We start from the raw sequence: 20,414 nt of genomic DNA, 5'->3' as shown, positions 1-20,414 counted from the left end.
GATAAATGGCAAAAGAAACAAACTGAGGGAGAGGGTAAGTGAGGGTAGAAAAACGAGACGCAAAGAACAGTAGACGAGCCACATAGAGTCTATAGAGAACATTGGTTATGGAGATAGAGAAAGGGAGCGATAGACTTAGTAAGTGATACAAAGAGAGAGAGAAAGGGTGCGAGAGATAAAACTAACAGAGTGTACTCTTTTCATTTAATAGGGATTACAGGGCTGATCTGATGCACTTTGCAGGACCCTTCGCTCTGTCATATGGCTCAACATTTAATTATTCTCTGCCTTCAAGAGAGGGCTTCAGCCGCACAATACCCGCACACTGCAATAATCCAAATTCATTTTGAAATTGACACCAGATGGAGGCTGCCTGCTTGGCACAAGTTCATTTTGAGTGTGTGTGTGTGTGTGTGTGTGTGTGTGTGTGTGTGCATGCATGTGTGCGTGTAACATGGTATTATACTCACTCTTGGAGAAGCGTGGGGGGTTGTCATTCACATCTTCGAGGGTAATGCTGACTGTGGTGGTCCCTGACAGCCCACCCATCTGCCCCGCCATGTCCTTAGCCTGGATCACAACCTGGTAGTTCTCCCTGTTCTCCCGGTTCATGTTTGGCAGAGCCGTCCTGATTATGCCTGAGGAAATTTTGTAAATGTGTATTTTTAAATGTATGAAAATGTACCCATATTTTTTTTTAGGAAAGTAAGTATCACTTTTAATTTCATAATTTCATCATGATCAAAGTGTAAATAATCTGCTCTTCTTTTGACCAAAGACACAAACATGAGATGAGTCTCTCATATGCAGTTCAGTTGCATACTTTGTATACTTTGACATGTTTGATCTCTAGTTTGGAGTCAGGAGAGCGGTTCACTGAAGCTGTAGTTGACTGCATATTAAAAATAGTATGTTACATCTTCTGTCAGAGACTACCATGGCTTTTGTCTTCAATTACAGGTTTGTATTTGAAGCATCAAAGTCAGTATAGTCTCTCTCTTACAGTAAAAAAATGAGAAAAAGACACACAAAATAAATTGCATCAACAGAGTTCAACAGTTCCAATCTCTTTATCCATATAGGAGATTCATTGAATATCAAACAATAGGGATGTGAGAGAGGCTGATGTGGCACATCACTCAAGCCCAGATCTGAGCTACAGCGGTGAAACGTGGGATGTTAAAACCCCCTCATCCTGCTCTTTTATCACACAGGATGTGGCAGGAGCGAGGCACAGGGAAGATGCAATGTTTTCTCTTAACAAAGCACAATCTCACTGAAGGACAGCAACTCTCCAGCAAACACGGCGGCCATTCAAGCAGTGCTGTGGGGGAGGAGTGGGGTGAGCTCGCCAGAGACCCCAACATGAGGCTATGAATACATAATCCCGATCTCTCCTTCTTCCCATCATTCTATCTCTTTCTTATCTTTCTTTTTCTCTTTCACAAATCACACACACACACACACACACACACACACACACACACACACACACACACACACACACACACACACACAGACTTGTCTTTGTATCAGCTTACATGCCACATCTGGGATAAACCACATTACTGTTAAGCCATGCGCTAATCTGCAAATGGCTTTATTGTTGCCTTTTCCCTTTTGTTTAAGCAAAAGACACATGCGGGAGATGTTCCAAAGCACTTTCATTACAATTGATTTAAACTGGTGACGGCTGGATTGTTCACCATTGGTTAAAACCACTGCCTCTGGCACATCTCTCTGCTGATAGGAGGGTAGAGGATGTGGTGGGGACAGGGGTGCTGGAGGGCTTAGACACTGACCTGTATGAGGCTCCACTGAGAAGTAGGGTTGGCCCTGCACGATGCTGTAAACCACCCGTGCACTGTTACCATACGTGGCATCATCAGCGTCATTGGCTGTCACCTGAATCACAGTGGTGTCTGGGGAGGAGACATAGGACACAGAACCAGAGGGTAAGAGAAGAGACATCTGTTTGATTACAGTAATGGACAAGCTAGATCATTTCTATTATATATGATCTACCTGGGTATAGTCTTGGTATGTTTTTACGCATACCACACAAGCTTGGTAGCAGTACCAGTGCTGACTCCTTGCAATCCCCAAGAAGCCTATCCAGGGATCTAGAGTTTCTTATAATCCTACAAGCTGATATCAATCACTGTGATCCATTTTCTTTATCAGAGGCAGAAACAAACAAAGAAAAACTGTTAGCCAAGTGTTACCCTCTCACTTGTTGCCTCATTACATGCCTAAGAAAATTAATTGAGTAGAAATATTTAATGGCAATGGGTTTAAATATACAATTGTGCAATTGATTGGAATAATAACCACATGAAACATCTCTAATTCAGTGTCAATGAAGGTCTACATAAGTGAAACGAGTGATCCCATTTTCTATCAACTCCACCATGTTTTTGATGATGAAGGATTATGTTTTTTGTTGTACAACAGGGTGAATAAAGAATAGGACCCCCTGGTGTTCAGGAATAGAGACCTTTGTTAGCTGCCATTGTATTCTCTGAAACAAGTGACAGTTTGGAGAGGATTCCTGAGAGAGTTCACTCAACCTTGAGCAGTTATACTCTTAAGTAGGGAATTAGATTCAAATAGGCTTTTCTGAGATGACAGGCTTCAGAAGGATCACGTTTACACATTGTTTCATTGTTATTTTTATTTTCAGCCTTTTCAGTTTAATTGGTTAAAGCAAATAGCGTTGATGATACAGCTTGTCTCTGAAGAAGGAATGTCTTAGACTAGGGACTATTTAACAATGGGAGGCACAGTACAAAGCATTTTGCACTTAAGGCAGGTCCAGGTCACATTTAAAGGGACGGTGCTTAAAGGCCTTAATACAGGTACATGATCTGCAAAGCAGTGACATCACACCTTACTGGTTGCCATTGGCACCCTGCTGCAGTAGATAAATGCAAGCCTTTCTCTTTGGGTTCCTGAACAGGGTGACAAGTCTGTCACCTGCCTGTGCTATGTGACCAGTGTTACTGTACACACTCCCAAACATTAGGACAGAACAAAGTACTCAAAAATGTTCTTGACATGATGATGAGGTTGTTGTGCGCTGCTTGTCCGGGTATTGTAAAGAGTATTTTTTCCTGATCCATGATTTAGAGCTGAACTGCATGATAAAAGACGCTGAATTTAATTACCTGCAGTACCTGGAGGATAGTTTGCTGCTATATTAAAAAAGCCAACTTTCTTTCTTCAAATCTGCACACTAGACAGAAATAGACAATTTCACACAGTTCCAATGTTGAATGTGCAGTAATTAAATAGTGTACTCAAAGGATTATCTCAAGTATTCTATAATCATCTGAATGATTCACCTAGTTTGTTTTACAGCAATAAAATAGTGCATAGCCTATAATTGTTCTCATTTAATTAGTCAATCTCTCCTCGTATTTAGTCAGATTCATTATTATGATTGATAAAGCCTCATTGATCCACCAAGATGGGCTTTTGTAACATCTCTATCCTGTTGCACCCATAAGCCCTCTAATCCTGCTATCCACAGTAGATACAAGTATGGAATATCAACACTGCATGGAGTCCTCCTTTCACTGTCTTTGATAGCGATGTACAATTTATCTGCACACAATTTAAAATAATCAAGGTCATCATGCGATTATCCGCCCACAGTTAACCCCTAGCATTTCTATTTGTAAACTGAGCAGTGGGTCTTGGCAAAGGTAGCAACTTTGAATTCTGTGGCAACTGCCCCCAAAACCCAAGACACTGCATGTCTCTCCTTGTCATGAGTTTTAGGGGATGTAAACACAGAATTTCAAAGTGGTACAGTAGTTATGTTGGCAAAGACCCACATCTCAGTTTATAAACTCAAAAAGGAGGGGGATCACAAAGCTTTAACAGTACACATAGTGTAGTCTACAGCAATTAGTTAACTGGTGCCAAAGTTTGTGTGTTTGGTAGAAGTATGAGGGGTCCATGTTTCATACGTACTGACGTCAGACATCTCAGGTACGCGTGCCCAGTAGACGTCTTTGGTGAACTTGGGCTCATTGTCGTTGATGTCGTGGATCTTGATGATAAACTCGGAATCGCCCTCCAGCGACACATTGGTGATCTTATTGACGGCCTTGGCACGCAGCACGTAGAAGGCTTTCTCCTCCCTGTCCAGCCTTTTGGTGGCGTGGATGTCCCCAGAGTTCTCATCAATCTTAAACAAGCTCCCCGCTCCCTCCCCAGTGAGAACGTACCTCACACTACCGTCGCCTCGGTCGCCATCGGAGTGGAGCTACAAGCACAAGAGCACAGGGGACAACGTTACAATTAAATCACAGCAGCACTCAATACCCATGACCTCAATACATATGATTTAAGTATCTCAGATTAATATGCGCATTTCAATGATTTGACCAGTCTTGGGCAAAACAAAGAAACATCGGTAGCAATTTTCTGTAAAGGCTACATGAATCAACATTAACGAATGCAGTAGTTAACAGGAACAAATTATGAACTACACATTGAATTATAGTATTATGTAATGTAATGCAAAAAAAAATCTTAGAAATAGGGAAATACAAGACATGGAGGGAGGAGGACATGGTCAGTACACTGGCAGCCTGCAGGGAGGGCATGAGTGTGAGGCAGGCAGTGAAGACCTTCAGTGTGCCCAGGTCAATGCTCATGGATAGAGTCAAAGGCCGGGTGACTCATGGCTGCCTTAGTGGACCAGGGCACCTTTTTACAGATGCAGAAGAGACATCACTGGTCAACTACTGCCTTTACAACACCAGCCATGGGTTCCCCCTGACCAAGACCTGTTTCCTGGCCTTTGGCACTGCCATCAGGAAAAGGAGGGACCCCAACAGCATGTGCCTCTCCCGCAACTGGTGGCGGAACATCCATGAACTTGAATCTAAGGGGGGAGCTTGAGGAAGCCGGATCACTTGGAGAGGACCAGAGCCATGTGTGGCCATGAAGATACAGTGAGGGACTACTTTGTGCTACTGAAGGAGACACTGGATGAGCATAGGTTGAGAAGCCTTGGCAGATTAACAATTGCGACAAGTCAGGGGTTTCACATGGACAAAAGGAGCAAGGTGCTGGTGGAAAAGAGGTGCAGGCATCCCTACTTTCAGGCACCTGGCACTAGGAAACACAACACCGTGCTGGTGTGCCTGAATGCAGCTGAAGAGGACGTCCCTCCACAGACACCAGTTTACACACCAGTGACCAGAGGACCAGTGAACACCCTCTTCTCCAAGAGCCGCTCTGGATACGTGGATACCTTCCAGTGGTGGTTCCAGGACCTCTTTCTGAAATATATGGTGAAGGAATGCCCCCTGCTCTTCATTTTTGAGAGACACAAATCCCACCTCGACCTGGAGTTGATCGACATGGCAAGGAGGGAGGGTGTCGTGCTCCTGTGACTGCATTGCACCCATGTCTTCCCTTGACGTGGACTTCTTTGCACCATTAAAAGCAGGGTGTGATGCAGCTGCCAGCAACCTTTGTCAGTTTCAGCATTCATTTGTAGTGGCAAAAACTGTTTTTTTGCAAGTTTTCTGCAAACAAGGTTTGCAAGACAGGGGGGCATATGGTGTAGGCATTCAGGAAGTGTGGCATCTTCCCCTACAATCCAGCAGCCATCAACAAACTTCTTGCCGTCAAGGTCACCTCTGGGTCCCGCTGCTGCTCTGGAGGAGACTGCGGGACCCTCCAGGCCAGGAACCTCTGCCACCTCCTCCTCTGATGAAGATGGGGATGATGATGATGATTACCGTGATGATGATGATGACCACCACCACAATTCCACTGGGGTCACCATCCCCATCCCTCCACCTCCACCTTCCTCTGTGGTTTATCCCCTGGTGACAGCAGACCCTTGACTGGCAGAGATCCTGGCCTGTCAGACCTACCAGCACAAGACCACTCACAGTCTCCCTATCAAAGCCAGGATCCTCACCAAGGAAGACCATCACCAGTTCCATCAGGAGAGAGAGGATAAGTTGAGGAGAACAGTGGCGCTCAAGGAGCAGACGGCTGCTAAGTGGCTCCAGCATGCTGAAGAAAAAGAGAGAAGAGCCTTCATCTCTCGTCTTGGAACCACCACTGACAGAGGAAGAGGAAGAGGAGGGCACCTCTGCTACCACCAACTTTGCAACCACCACCGCCACAATGTCTGTAAATGACACCACCAGTCCCTCAGTCCATTGCTTCCACACCACGGGCCACCCACACACAAGGCTCCCTTCACTTCCACCAGCAACACCGGCTCCTCCTGCATCTGCTACCATCTACAAGACTGCCAACCTCCACATTTGAAATCAATGCCCACTTGCCAGGACTAAAAAAGAAAAGGCAGCTGGTAAAATGTTGATAATTTGTAATAGCTAGTCTAATTGCATGCCATTTAATTACAATTACTTCCCTAAACATTCCCTCAACAGACCAGCCAACCACAACCTGCAGGTTCTCCCCCTCCCCCCTCATGTCCTCGCAAATTTGCTTCTGTTTGGCCAGGTACCTTAGGTGACATCATTTATTCAATAAGTTCCTGATATGATCTATTGTGTGCAATTAGCTGAAAAAGGGAATTCCACAATCATACCTGACCTTTTTTAGTACCTCTTCATTACAGACACTCCAAGTGCTCCTTCCACTTCCCCTGGACCAGCGCTCACCAGGCCTGTGATACCAGCCCCAGGTAATGTAGAGCATATTAATGTAGAGCATATTGCAATTGTAATAAACCTATTGATTATACCCACTGTTTGCTCATTCCTGCACCTGAGATTCAACTACAACAATAGTGTGTATGTAATGGCCATTCAGCAATGTCCACGTGCATGAACAAATCTCTCTCTCTAAACAATTGTTTTCTCCTTTCTACTTGCTTGTACAGTGCCCCCCTCTTGAAAGTCGAGGGGAAAAATACAAATAAAGCTAGAGCACACCCTGGACAAAACATGGGGCTGATACAAAGTCCCCCCCTAACAGCTCCAGCAGGAACTGCCAGTGTTTTCGCCAAAAATGTTGTTACCTAGCAACGCACACTATTGCTACTAGCTACTTTTTTTTTTTTTTTTTACAATTATTTTGATTGTGATCACTCCTATGACAATTAAACAACACATTATTCACAGCAGTGAAACAAACAAAAAAGGGGCAAAAAACTGACTTAGGAACACATTTTTGATAAAGAAATAACAAAGGAATACCCCACACCTGTCCATGAAACTGCTTTTGAGTCAATTGTCCAATTACCTTTGGTCCCTTGAAAAAAAGGGGGCTACATATTAAAGAGCTATAATTCCTAAACCCTTCCTCCAATTTGGATGTGAATACCTTCAAATTAAAGCCGAGAGTCTGCACTTTAAGCCCATATTCATTATATAACTGTAACTTGATTAAGTTTTGGTAAACAGCTAAAATAACAAAAATTGTGTCAGAGTCCAAATATATATGGACCTAACTGTATGAGTATGGTCAGCAGGAGAAAAATAGCACCTGTCATTTGTGTCTTGAAACAGTTTACTAAGTTTGGCTATGGAAAAGTGAATCCTATGCAGAACTTGAACTGCGCATTTGAACTGAATGAGGCTCAAATGCGTACATGAGGAAGTGGAGTTAACTCTAGCGAGCACCTCCTCCCACCATTCATCGGCCATTCCAGCTCTAATTCCCATTCCCAATAATAAAAAAAAAAATCTTTGTAAGAGGGGACGTATCAGAGGATAGCATGATATTATATTAAATTGAGGTAAGTTCATGAATCTGTGGGAATAAGATGATCTCCTCTAACATGGAGTTTGGCGGTGACTGAGGGAAGGATGGGAAGTGCAAACGAACAAAATTGCAAACTTGAAAATATCTGAATAAACTAGGTTGAGGTAGATTAAACTTAGCAACTAGGTCATCAAAATTGGCAAAGATCTCATCTAAAAGCAAATCAGAAAAGTGGACAAGACCCCTTTCCTTCCACAGAGCAAATGTAGAATCAAGGGTAGAAGGCAAAAATATATGATTGTTGCGAATGGGGTTCTGTAGGGAGGGGCAGTGAGTTTAAAGTGTTGTCTAAATTGCCTCCATATCCTAGGAGTAGACAGTACTATGGGGTTGTCAATGTATCTAGGGACAAAAGGATAAAGGGGCAAAGATCAGGGCGAGAATGGATGAGGTGTGGCAAGAGTGGGCCTCCATCATACACCAATTAATATTCGGGGAATTACACTAATGGTTAACCTTCGGAATATTGGCTGCTCAGTAGTAAAACAAGAAGTTAGGTAGCGCTATCCCAACGCCCTGTTAGCGTTTCTGTAGAATTACCTTCCGTACAGTCTTGCCTCCCCAAATAAATGCTGAAATCATCTTATCCAACACATTGAAAAAAGATTTAGGTAGGAAAATTGAAAGAGAAACAAAAACCTGGGTAAAACATCTTAATAGATGTAAACTGTCCCAGCGTTGCAGGTCTGCTTTAATTTTAGTGACCAATTTGTAAAGTTATTCTTGTGAAGTGGTGGAAGTGTATGTGAAATGTTTACACCTAAATAACGAAAGCTAGTGGGAGACAAAACGGAATGGCAGGATTCCTGAAGGATTTGTTTAGCTCCCATGTTAATAGGAAAGCCTTCACTTTTAAGAATATTCTAATTATAACCTGAATATGACCCAAAGGTGTTCAGAATGTGCAAAATGTCACCAGCACAGTTAATTGGGTTCGAGACGTAGAGCAAAAGATCATCTGCCTAAAGTGACACACAGTCTTCTAGAGCTGCCCTGCAAATACCAGTATATAAAGGGCAAGACTTAAGAGCTATGGAGAGGGGTCCTATCGCTAATGCAAAAAGTAGAGCCAAGATTGGGCACCCCTGACGAGTGCCTCTGGTGAGAGGGAAATAGTGAGAGTGCTGAGAATTTGTTTGGGGGCAGAGTGGAGAAGACGGATCCAGGAAGTGAACTTTGACCCAAAACCACATTTTCTTAAATGAAGTAATTTAAGTAAATAAATAATAATAAATAATAAATAAATAATTCCACTCCACCCGATCACAGGCCTTCTCAACATCTAGGGAGACCACCATTTCAGGAGCCTGTGAGGTCTAAGGGGAAAGAATAATGTTCAGTAGTCAGCGTACATTAGAAGACAATTGATGTCCCCTGATAACACATGTTTGATCCTCAGATACTATCTTAGGTAGGCACCGGTCCAGACGGCACGTTGGCAAGAAGTTTAACATCTGCATTCAACAAGGAGATGGGCCTGTAACTGCCACATTCCATGAGATCTTTATCCTTCTTGAGTAAAAGTGAGATGGAGGCTTTGGTTAAAGTTGGCGGGAAATACCCTTGTTCCATGGAGTCATTGAACATATCTAATTATAAATTGTAAGTTGGACTAAAAATGTATTGTAAAAATCTACTGGGAAGCCATCTGGCCCTGGGGCTTGCCACTTTGCATCAGTTTGAGGCTGCTGGTTATCTCATCTAGGCGCAGAGGTCTATCTAATTCCCCACTCAGGTCTGCATCCACAGTCGGTATAGTCAAACTATCAAAAACATTTTCCATTGTCAAGCCATGTATAGGGCTATCAGATTTATCTTTCAGATTTATAAAGATTAGAATGTATTAAGATTATAATAAAAAGAGGCGAAGGCAGTATATATAACTGAGGGATTAGTGGTAAGAGAGTGAGAGAAATCATACACCTGAGGTATAAAGCGAGACGCCGATTGATGCTTAAGTTGATATGCTAAGAGGTGGAGGTATCGGCTTTGTCCCGATATGAATATCCTTCAGTCCTTCTCAACATATATTCAGGTTTACCCATAGACAAGTATTATCAATCTAGCATTAGCAATCTATTCCAAGAATTGAATCAACCAGTTGTTGTTGTTTTCGTTTCCTCTCCTTGACCATACGAGTCTTGTAAGAAATAATCAATGCCCGGAACACTGCTTTAAAGTTTCCCATAGGAGGGATGGGGAAGGTGTCTCAGATTTGTTAGTCCCAATTAGCATTTCTATATTAGTAGATCTGAAATCACAGAATTCCTTGTTTGACAACAAACCTGTGTCAAATCTCCAATGTGAATTGATTTTAGTTTTGGGGGGTGACTACCAATTCCAAAATGTGTGGTGACAACACAACCTACTTGGTTCACAAATGCAGCAAGAGCCCTAGACATTGCCGATGGTGAGTGATTTGGGATGAGAGCGATCAAGCTTTGGGTCAATGACACAGTTAAGATCCCCCTCAAAGATAATGTGATGGGTATAAAGGTTGGAAAAAAGTGAAGTTGGATAATCAGCACAACCGAAGTTTGAAAAAGAGTGTCTCTCACTACAGTATAGCACCTCCAGGATCAGATATAGTCTGAGCCTGCAAGAACTGAATTTGTTTGTTAATCAATATGGCTGTGCCTCTGGCTTTACTGTTAAAACTTGAATGGAAAATCTGACCCACCCAAGGTTATCGTAATCTAGTATGATCATTCACTCACAGATGTTTGTTAAGGCCCTTTAGGTGGGAAAAAAACTAACATTAATTGGACCATTCAACCCTTGGACATTCCATGAAACAAGTCTAATGGAAGTTGGCCTATTGCCCCACCTAGGTTTACAGTTGGATTAGCCATTGATCATGAAGGGAAAAAAAGGAAGCGTAAAAGGTGAAACAGAAAATGAATTAAAAAAATAGGTAAGAGTGAAGAGTAGAGGAGAGAATGAAAATGGAGCAAAATTACCGATGATCTTGTTTGAATCCGACACATAACAGACAAACCACAAATAAAAACAATTGACTGATTAAAGACAAATAAAATTATATATATTTTAAATAAAACACATGCCAAACTCGCAAAAAAAGAAAAAAAAAACGGATATCAAGCTGCTAAGCGGGACCAAACAGACTTTCTTAATCAGAGGACATTTAGCAGGAGAACAATGTTATACTAGTACATGGTGGCAGGAGACTAAATAAGGAAAAAGGATGTCAGCCAAAATAAATGCGTAGCACCAGAGTTTAAATTGTCCATGCAAAGAAAACAAACATGCACACATAATAACCAGGCCAAGACAAATACAATGTGTTCGGAAAGTATTCAGACCCCTTCACTTTTTCCACATTTTGTTGTTACAGCCTTATTCTAAAATGGATTCAATTCATTTTTTTCCTCATCAATCTACACACAATACCCCATATTGACAACATGAAAACAGGTTTTTAGAAATGTTTGCTAATTTATTAAAAATAAAAAACTGAAACATCACATTTACATAAGTATTCAGACCCTTTGCTATGACACTCGAAATTGAGCTCAGGTGCATCCTGTTTCCATTGATCATCCTTGAGATGTTTCTATGACTTGATTGGAGTCCACCTGTGAATTGATTGGACATGATTTGGAATAGTACACACCTGTCTATATAAGGTCCCACAGTTGACAGTGGATATCAGAGCAAAAACCAGGCCATGAGGTTAAAGGAATTGTCCGTAGACCTCCGAGACAGGATTGTGTTGAGGCACAGATCTGGGGAAGGGTACAAAAAAATTCTGTAGTATTGAAGGTCCCCAAGAACACAGTAGCCTCCATTATTCTTAAATGGAAGAAGCTTGGAACCACCAAGACTCTTCCTCGAGCTGGCTGCCCGGCAATAGGGGGAGAAGAGCCATCGTCAGGGAGGTGACCAAGAACCCAATGGTCACTCTGACAGAGCTCCAGAATTCCTCTGTGGAGATGGGAGATCCTTCTAGAAGGACAACCATCTATGCAGCACTCCACCAATCAGGCCTTTATGGTAGAGTGGCCAGACGGAAGCCACTCCTCAGTAAAAAGCACATGACAGCCCGTTTGGAGTTTGCCAAAAGGCAGCTAAAGGACGCTCAGACTATGAGAAACAAGATTCTCTGGTCTGATGAAACCAAGATTGAACTCTTTGGCCTGAATGCCAAGCGTTACATCTGGAGGAAACCAGGCACCGCTCATAACCTGGCCAATACCATCCCTACGGTGAAGCATGGTGGTGGCAGCATCTGTGGGGATGTTTTTCAGCGGCAGGGACTGTGAGACTAGTTAGGATCAAGGGAAAGATGAACAGAGCAAAGAGAGATCTTTGATGAAAACCTGCTCCAGAGCGCTCACAAGTTCAAACTGGGGCGAAGGTTCACCTTCCAATAGGACAACAATCCTAGGCACACAGCCAAGACAACGCAGGAGTGGCTTCGGGACAAGTCTCTGAATGTCCTTGAGTGGTCCAGCCAGAGCCCCAGTTTGAACCCGATCAAACATGTCTGGAGAGACCTGAAAATAGCTGTGCACCGACGCTCCCCATCCAATATGACAGAGTTTGAGAGAATCTGCAGAGAAGAATGTGAGAAACTCCCCAAATACTGGTGTGCCAAGCTTGTAGCGTCATACCCAAGAAGACTTGAGGCTGTAATCGCTGCCAAAGGTGCTTCAATAAAGTACTGAGTAAAGGTTCTGAATACTCATGGAGATGTGATATTTCAGTTTTTTATTTTTAATAAATTAGCAAACATTTCTAAAAACCTGTTTTGGCTTTGTCATTATGGGGTATTGTGTGTAGATTGATGAGAGATTTTTTTTTATTTAATCCATTTTAGAATAAGGCTGTAACATCGGTTCGCCTTGGCCCACTGCAGGACAATTTCATTCTCAATGTAACGATGAAATCTGACGATGATCAAACTCAAACGTACTGTGTCACCAGCGCCGATTGCAATGGCAATCGCCAACCCAGGCGGGATTTGTAAGAGGGGGTAGACTTTGTACATCTTGCTTATCTATTTATATACTTATTTATTTCATGTATTTCATTTGATTTTAACTTTCAAAATGTGGGACTAAGTTAAAATGTTAATCATGTTAAATGATAGTGATAATTGTAGATTATGAGGTGCTTTTTTGGGAGTTATAAACATATTTCAAAGCTGTTAAAACATGTTTCTACTGTTAATAAACACTTAAGGCAAGCGGACACCGTGCGCTTGCATATTATAATATTTTGTCCTAATTTTCCCATTTCTTTTAGTGCAACCATGTGTGCCATTTTCATTTTGTGATCAAACTGAAAGTCATTAGGTCTGTAAAGTCAAAGCCTGTGACCTATATGTCTTCCCACTGCTTACCATTTCCAAATCCAGAAAAGATCAGCATCCCCTATGACAGAGAGACATCACAGTGCTCTCTTTACTGTTGCTCTCTCTCTCTACCCTGATATGGCATGCTTTTTCTGCATGAAGAACAGCTTAATGAAAATGAACCCCAGTGTTCTGAATGACTATAGACCGATAGCCTTGACATCCCACATCATGAAGACCATGGAAAGACTGGTGCTAGCACATATGAGGCCCCTGGTGAAGACATCCTTGGACCACCTGCAGTTTGCCTACCAGGCAGACATTGGTGTGGATGATGCCATCATCTACCTGCTACACAGAGCTCACTCCCATTTAGGCTGGCAGCACTGTGAGGGTCATGTTCTTTGACCTGCAGTGCATTTAACACCATACAGCCCTTACTACTTGTGGATAAGCTGCTGAGGATGCAGGTGGACTCCCCCATTGTTTCCTGGATTACAAACTACCTGACCAACAGGCCACAGTTTGTACGGCTGTAGGGATGTGTGTCAGACTGGGTGGTGAGCAGCTCCCAGGGGACAGTTCTGACTCCCTTCCTCTTCACCCTCTATACCTCGGACTTCAGGCACAACACAGATACTTGCCATCTGCAGAAGTTCTCGGACAATTCTGCTATCGTGGGATGTGTCAGTGGAGGCCAGGAGACCGACTACAGAGGACTGGTGGACAGTTTTTTTGAGTGGTGTGAGCAGAATCACCTGCTACTCAATATCAGCAAGACAAAGGAGATGGTGGTGGACTTTAGGAGGACTAGGGTCCCCCTGTCTCCTGTTTCCATCCAGGGAGAGGACGTGGAGGTGGTCCAGAGCTACAAGTACCTGGGGTGCACCTGGACAATAAACTGGACTGGACTGGTAACACAGATGTCTTGTACAAGAGGGGCCAGAGCCGGCTTTAGGTCCTTTGGCGTGTGCAGGACTCTGCTGAACATGTTCTACCAGTCAGTGGTGGCCAGCGCAGTGCTGGGGGGGCAGCATCAAGGAAGGTGACACCAAGAGGCTGAACAAGCTTATTAGGAAAGCTGGTTCTGTCCTCGGTGTCACCCTGGACACTGTGGAGGAGGTGGCTAATAGGAGGATGAGGACCAAACTCCTGGCTATCATGGACAATCCCTCCCATCCCCTACATGACACTGTGGCAAAGCAGAGAAACTCCTTTAGCAACAGACTACTACAACCACGTTGCACTAAGGAGCACTATAGGAGATATTTTCTGCCTGCCGCATTAAAATTACATTTCTGTAGGGGACCCATGCAGTCATTCTGTTACCATCATTATGTTACTCTACAGTATGTAAATCCACTTCACTCACTTTAGCTCAACAACCAAAAGATATACACTCACCGGCCACTTTATTAGGTACACCTGTTCAACTGCTCGGTAACGCAAATATCTAATCAGCAACTCAATGCATTTTGGCATGTAGACATGGTCAAGACGACCTGTGGAAATTCAAACCGAGCATCAGAATGGGGAAGAAAGGTGATTTAAGTGACTTTGAACGTGGCATGGTTGTTGGTGCCAGACGGGCTGGTCTGAGTATTTCAGAAACTGCTGATCTACTGGCATTTTCACGCACAACCATCTCTAGGGTTTACAAAGAATGGTCCGAAAAAGAGAAAATATCCAGTGAGCGGCAGTTCTCTGGGCGAAAATGCCTTGTTGATGCCAGAGGTCAGAGGAGAATGGCCAGACTGGTTCGAGATGATAGAAAGGCAACAGTAACTCAAATAACCACTCGTTACAACCAAGGTATGCAGAAGACCATCTCTGAACGCACAACACGTCGAACCTTGAAGCAGATGGGCTACAAAAGGGGGCCCAACCCAGTACTAGCAAGGTGTACCTAATAAAGTGGCCAGTGAGTGTACATTCAAACTCAGTATATCATATGATAGCTAACACCCCACTCCTTCTGCAGACTATTTAAATCTTAATTTGGAGCAAATATTTAAGAGTTTAAGAGAGTTTTGTGGAAGCTTGGATACATAGAAAACCAGTAATTCCGTTACCAAAGTTTGAATCTGCACAGTGACTTACAGTTAAAGTAAATGTGTTTTTTTAATTTATTAAAATTCCATTCAGTTAGAATTGTTAGAAGTAGTACATGTGCATAGAGTTGTATGTTTTGTTAAACTTTGCTATCAAAGGTTATTGTTTGGCGCACATTTGAAAGTGACAAATTCTGTCCCAGCATCATTCTGTTACGGTGGAATTGCCCATAGGCAACAACTCTCTGCAAAATATTCCTACCCAATGCACATAACAACAAGCAACCATTCGGCATGTGGGGGGAGGGTTATTGGAATGTAACTTCCAATGAAATTGCAACACATTCTCCCATAACTCCGTCTAGTTCAATCCAAGACAGATAGGCTAATCTAAAATTATCCAGACCTCCAAAGGAGGCGTGAGAACAAAGTGACTTGGAGGTATGGCTAGGTGAGAATAGGGGTTGTACTATGTGTACTTTGCTAGGCTCTGTTGCTGGACAGACGGGGCATATTGTGCAATGGAGCCAGTTAAGTCGAAGAGCACTGCATCACATACTGTATTAAAAGGCTTTTCATTCCAGGTGCTGCTGGGAAGCTTTACTAATTAATTGTATTGTAAGAGGACAAAGCCGTGGAAACAAAATGGCTTTTGGGATTAGCATCTTTAACACTGTCACATTTGTCTGCTTTAATACTGAACACGGATATAAATTATTGTAGGTGTTTTCCCCCTGACTAACCAAGCTGGGAGAATATATTATCAGTGTTTGTAGTGCTGTTGCTCATGTACCTGAAGAGACAGTCAATACACTGAAAATAATGTTCTTCAACATAATTATCCGTCCACTGTTTCAGCTGCAAGAGCCCCTTTACAATTGTGTGTGTGTGCCTCTCCCTGCCTAGCACTACACTACACAGCTTATAACCGTTGAGTCATCTCAGTTTGTTTGTGATATAAGATAGACAGTGCGACATATACTGTGAATTTTCATTTCTATGGACACAAAGTGATCTGCTTCTGTTTAGGGGTTCACTCCCTGAAGGATATTACACACCGGCTCAGTGTATCGAACACCAGTACTTACTGCACTCAGGTTTGTGAACCTGTCTCCACCAGTTGCCCACCTCGACGGTGAAGGGAATTTACGGCTGCCCTGCTACTCAAATTAGGAAAAAACCTCTCCCGGAAATCAATCTGGCAGCCCAGCGTGCATCCACAATGGCCCCTGATCAATTTTTATCGAAAATACAATTAAACCGTCACCGGGGGGAGAGAAAAGTCACATAAACATTCAGTATGACCACCAGGAACCCTCCGAACGTCGATCCCTAGCCTTTTCTCCACTTTCCTCTGTGATGCCAAATCATAATGAAACAGAGGTGCATGAGCTAAAGCTACTAGTGTAGGCAGACATTTGGTCTTTTGTGGAGGCACTGACTCAGACACTGACTCAGATCAGCACATAGGATCTTAAAACAATGAAAGGTCATGACACGTCAATAATTTTTTTTACCAACTCAACAATCTCAATCAATCAATAATGAAAAATAAAAATGAAAAAAATAAAAATATGAAATGAAATGAATGTCAAGGGCAGTACCAAATGTTATGGTATAACAGTTTTGCCTGCCATTTCAGTTTCATAGATTTAGGGGGTATGTATGGCTCTGGAAAAAGGTTTTAGGAAAGACCCTGAGGGCAATTATTCGGTTAGCCTTTTAGGACTGTGGTACAGTTTGCCCTCAAGAGTCTGGTTGACTTCTATGGCCAGATGGTAGCATTAGCCTGTTGAGAGAAATACAGCATCTCATGTTTGCTGCTACGTGAATATGAGATAAGCCATCTAAGCATTAGAGACTTGAAGGTCATCAAATATTATACTATACTCTGTTGTGACTGTGTTAGTGTGCTTTTTGTCTTTCATTCCACAGATAATTTCAAGCATCTTATCTTTTAATTATAATATTTCCATAGTTTTGGCATTCAATTTGCACTCTAATATTCACGTTTGCCCTAATTTGAATATAACTTGGTTGACTGAATTCAAGAGTGTAATAGCAATAGGTTATAGTGATAAGAGAAATATGGTTAGACTGAGAGGTAGCAGCGAGAGGTGTCATGAATGACAGCAGTTTTTTGGGACAGGTTTCTTGGTGATATTGACACATCTCATTCAGACATCTCCTTATCCAAGTAATGTTTTTCAGACAGCTGTTTGCCAGCTTTGCCACTGCATGACCTCATCACACCCCTTCCACCGCTCAGGCCACAGAGGAGAGGAACATAATTGAAGTCCCCCCTTACACAAGCGAGGGCTTATCGCCTAATCAACAAACACAGCAAATGTGTGCTCCAGGTCACCGCCGGAGGCCGCAGAGCTGCCATGGCATAGATACAGAGAGCCTTGTGCCATATTGCAGACTCCTAGCCTCTCTGCCAAGGTGAGCAGCTGGTAATGGGGAGCATGAAAAGAAAACGAAAGCCCCCCCCCCCTCCTTGAGGCTTGGGCACTCCTCACAGTTGCTGTATGTTTCAGCCTCTGAGTCACAGAGACTAGGGAGCGCATTATGTCTCTGTTCATTTGCTTTTCCCTTTTCCCTGATTTTAGCCCATTACTGGAGGGTAAAGCAGTGAGTGAGAAAACACTGTTTGCTTGCTAGAGAAAAGCTGAGGAGCCTACCCACCAGGCCCTCAACCACTGGGGCCTATCTAGGGCTGTAAATACTTCATGAGATATGATAGTGCAGCACAAACACTCCTCAACCACAGGCCATTAACCATTTTCAGTGGAAATGTGCCCTTTGGTAAAGTGAAAAATAATGAAATAAACAAACAAACTCATCCCCCAGTGGCAGCGGAGGCCCTCCGAGGCGTCTATGCCGCTCGCCTGCTAATGAGAGTCAGTGTACGATTCCCATCCTCCAGGAAAATCACCGGCCAATACACCAAGATAGCAGCCAACCAGCGCTTGGAGAGTCAACTTCTCCCTCGTTTCCTTTCCTCCCTCTAATGCATCTCCTCTCTCTTCCTTTTGTTTCCCTTGTTCAGGAAAAATTGCAATTTCATTTGTTAGCACTTCACAACTCGATAAAGCCATCGTAAAAGTAACTGGGGAGATTGAGTTCACCTAATAACTGGAGATGGGGTGTTGTAATTCAACTGCAGTTTCATCATTCTATTTTTAACTGTGTGTCAAGAGCAAACCCCTTGTTTATAATAACCTGCCATTGTGTTACTTTCAATTCATCCTTTCTACACTAACAAAACTGTTATTGTTCTCTGCTGTGTTCGCCTGTTGTAATAGTGTCATCCACAATGACAAAAGCTCTGCATTTTCACAGTGCAATGTGGGATAAGGGCCACCACCTGAAGATACAGATGCAGATGGTTGTTTTTCTCAACAACCCCTCACTTTTGGGCTTCATTCATCACGACTACTTTATCAAGCAATTAACAAACAGTAATTGCAATTTATGAGACAACTGGCTTGGGAGCTCACAATGGAAAAACGGCCCAGCTGCATGTACTTGTGAAATAACACAATTGCTTGTAGAGCCGTGATTAAGTGCAGTGCTCCATCGCTGATGCCTTAATGGTATCGTCTAGAGAGAGGCTCTTAGGCTGTGACCCTCAGCTCAAAGGGTTGCTTTGAGTGAGTGCTAACCATGCTCTGATAATCCATACTGTGCTCTCTTTTAGTCCTTGTATACACTAAAAGGATGAACACCACATCAATCAACACTCCCAGAAGATTAAGTGATTTGATTATGCTCAGTCGTGACTTTTGATCTTTCATTTTTTTCCCTTTGTCTTTCTCTCTTTTTGTTCTCTTTTCTCATATTTGTTCTTCTCCTCTTTGCATTGACGAGCGTTGTAATCCTTTTAGACCGAGGCTGAAAGTCAAGCTTCGCTCGGGGAGGACGCATGTTACGGAATCTCATTTGGGTGGATGACTCTATCCTCTGTGGACGCACCACAGGAATGCAAAGCACCAGTCCCATTCAACCATCTGCACAAAAAAGCCTTTCTTCCTCCTCAGTCATCCTGACCTTGGCCAGGATGCTTCACAATCTCCTCAATTACAGAACGTTGGAAAACAGAGTGATATCTTGACTTCCACTACCCTGCATGTAAAGCATGGGTTATTTGATATTCTCTGTTGTACTCTCCCAATGTTATCTGGGTCGACATTGTGTTTTCATTTTGTTGAACAAATAATACCCTAAGAAGAAGACATACATTTGCTATAGGACACCACAACCTCCTTCGGATGCTTTGATATTAGTGGAGTGGACATCCGCCAAGCAGCAACATAGCTGACAGTAAGCACAAAACATAGCGGACAGTAAACTGCAAACTCAGCCTGAAGAAGGGTAAATGGAGGACATTTACCAATATCATTGTTCTACTGATGCTTGAGCATTTCATAATTAGATGACCTTGAAATTGGAAGGCAAATCATAAAAAAATTATCATGACCTGTACAATTATTAAATGGGATGGTTCTGAATTACATTAATAACGTGAGTATAAAACCACCCATAGACTCAATATGGGCTGACTGAGAAATATTTACATTGTGTTATGAGACTGTTGGAAACAAGTGCTTTGACTGATTTACATTTTCCTCTACATCAGGCTCTCTAAAAATAAACAAATGGTTGAAAAAGAGAAGGGAGAGCAAAAGTATGCAGTACAATACCTTTCCAACATACTGATTATCGGTCCCCGTGTATTCCTCCAGCAGAAAGAACTGGTTCCACATCCAGCCTCGTTTGGAGCGTCTCAGCAGCACCCCATTGGCATCGTGTCCCGTCATGCCTGCAGACCCTCGTCGCCCCCCTGTAGTTCTTCTGAGAGTCCTAATGTTGTCCCCAGAGGAGCAGAGGAAGGCCCAGGCCCAGAGCATCAGCAGGAGGCACGTTTTCCTTCTATCCATGGCCTACAACCCCAAGATGTCTGTGTTCTCTCTTCCCTTAGTGGTTGCTGTTGAGTGGTTTTAGGTCAGAGCATTAGATGGCTCTTCATAGTCTGCAGCATGGATCCTCAGTCTTCCATTGGCATGGAGCTTCAGACACCACCTGGAACACATAGTTAGGATGTCAATACTGGGAGGACATCATCACTCTACTACTACCTTTAATACTTTACTACACCTTTCTCTCCCTCTCTCTCTCTCTCTCTCTCTTTCTCAATACAAATAAGAACAGTGAATATAATCTAGCTCTCTCTCTTGCTATTTCTATTTTTCTCTACCCCTCTTTCCATCTGG

The 20,414-nt window shown here is 43.0% G+C and overlaps 1 protein-coding gene across 2 annotated transcripts in view; it reads right to left on the bottom strand.

Moving 5' to 3' along the window:
* LOC310813695 (cadherin-6-like) overlaps positions 1 to 20,081 on the bottom strand; it is a gene marked incomplete at its 5' end in the record, with an annotated part of 26,949 nt that extends 6,868 nt beyond the window's left edge. Inside the window, 4 exons of one of the 2 annotated variants that reach the window (XM_083682780.1) lie at positions 471 to 638; positions 1,803 to 1,922; positions 3,979 to 4,273; positions 19,845 to 20,081. In XM_083682780.1, the coding sequence (XP_083538906.1) occupies positions 471 to 638; positions 1,803 to 1,922; positions 3,979 to 4,273; positions 19,845 to 20,081 (820 nt within the window). The remainder of the gene's footprint in view (positions 1 to 470; positions 639 to 1,802; positions 1,923 to 3,978; positions 4,274 to 19,844) is intronic. The other variant, XM_083682781.1, reaches the window with a different exon arrangement.
* Positions 20,082 to 20,414: the final 333 nt, after the last annotated feature.

The sequence above is a fragment of the Argentina silus genome, assembly GCF_951799395.1.
Source record: "Argentina silus genome assembly, chromosome: 1".
NCBI classification, from domain to species: domain Eukaryota; kingdom Metazoa; phylum Chordata; class Actinopteri; order Argentiniformes; family Argentinidae; genus Argentina; species Argentina silus.
Note: the sequence above shows the minus strand (reverse complement) of the source record. Positions and strands in the feature narration are given on the sequence as shown.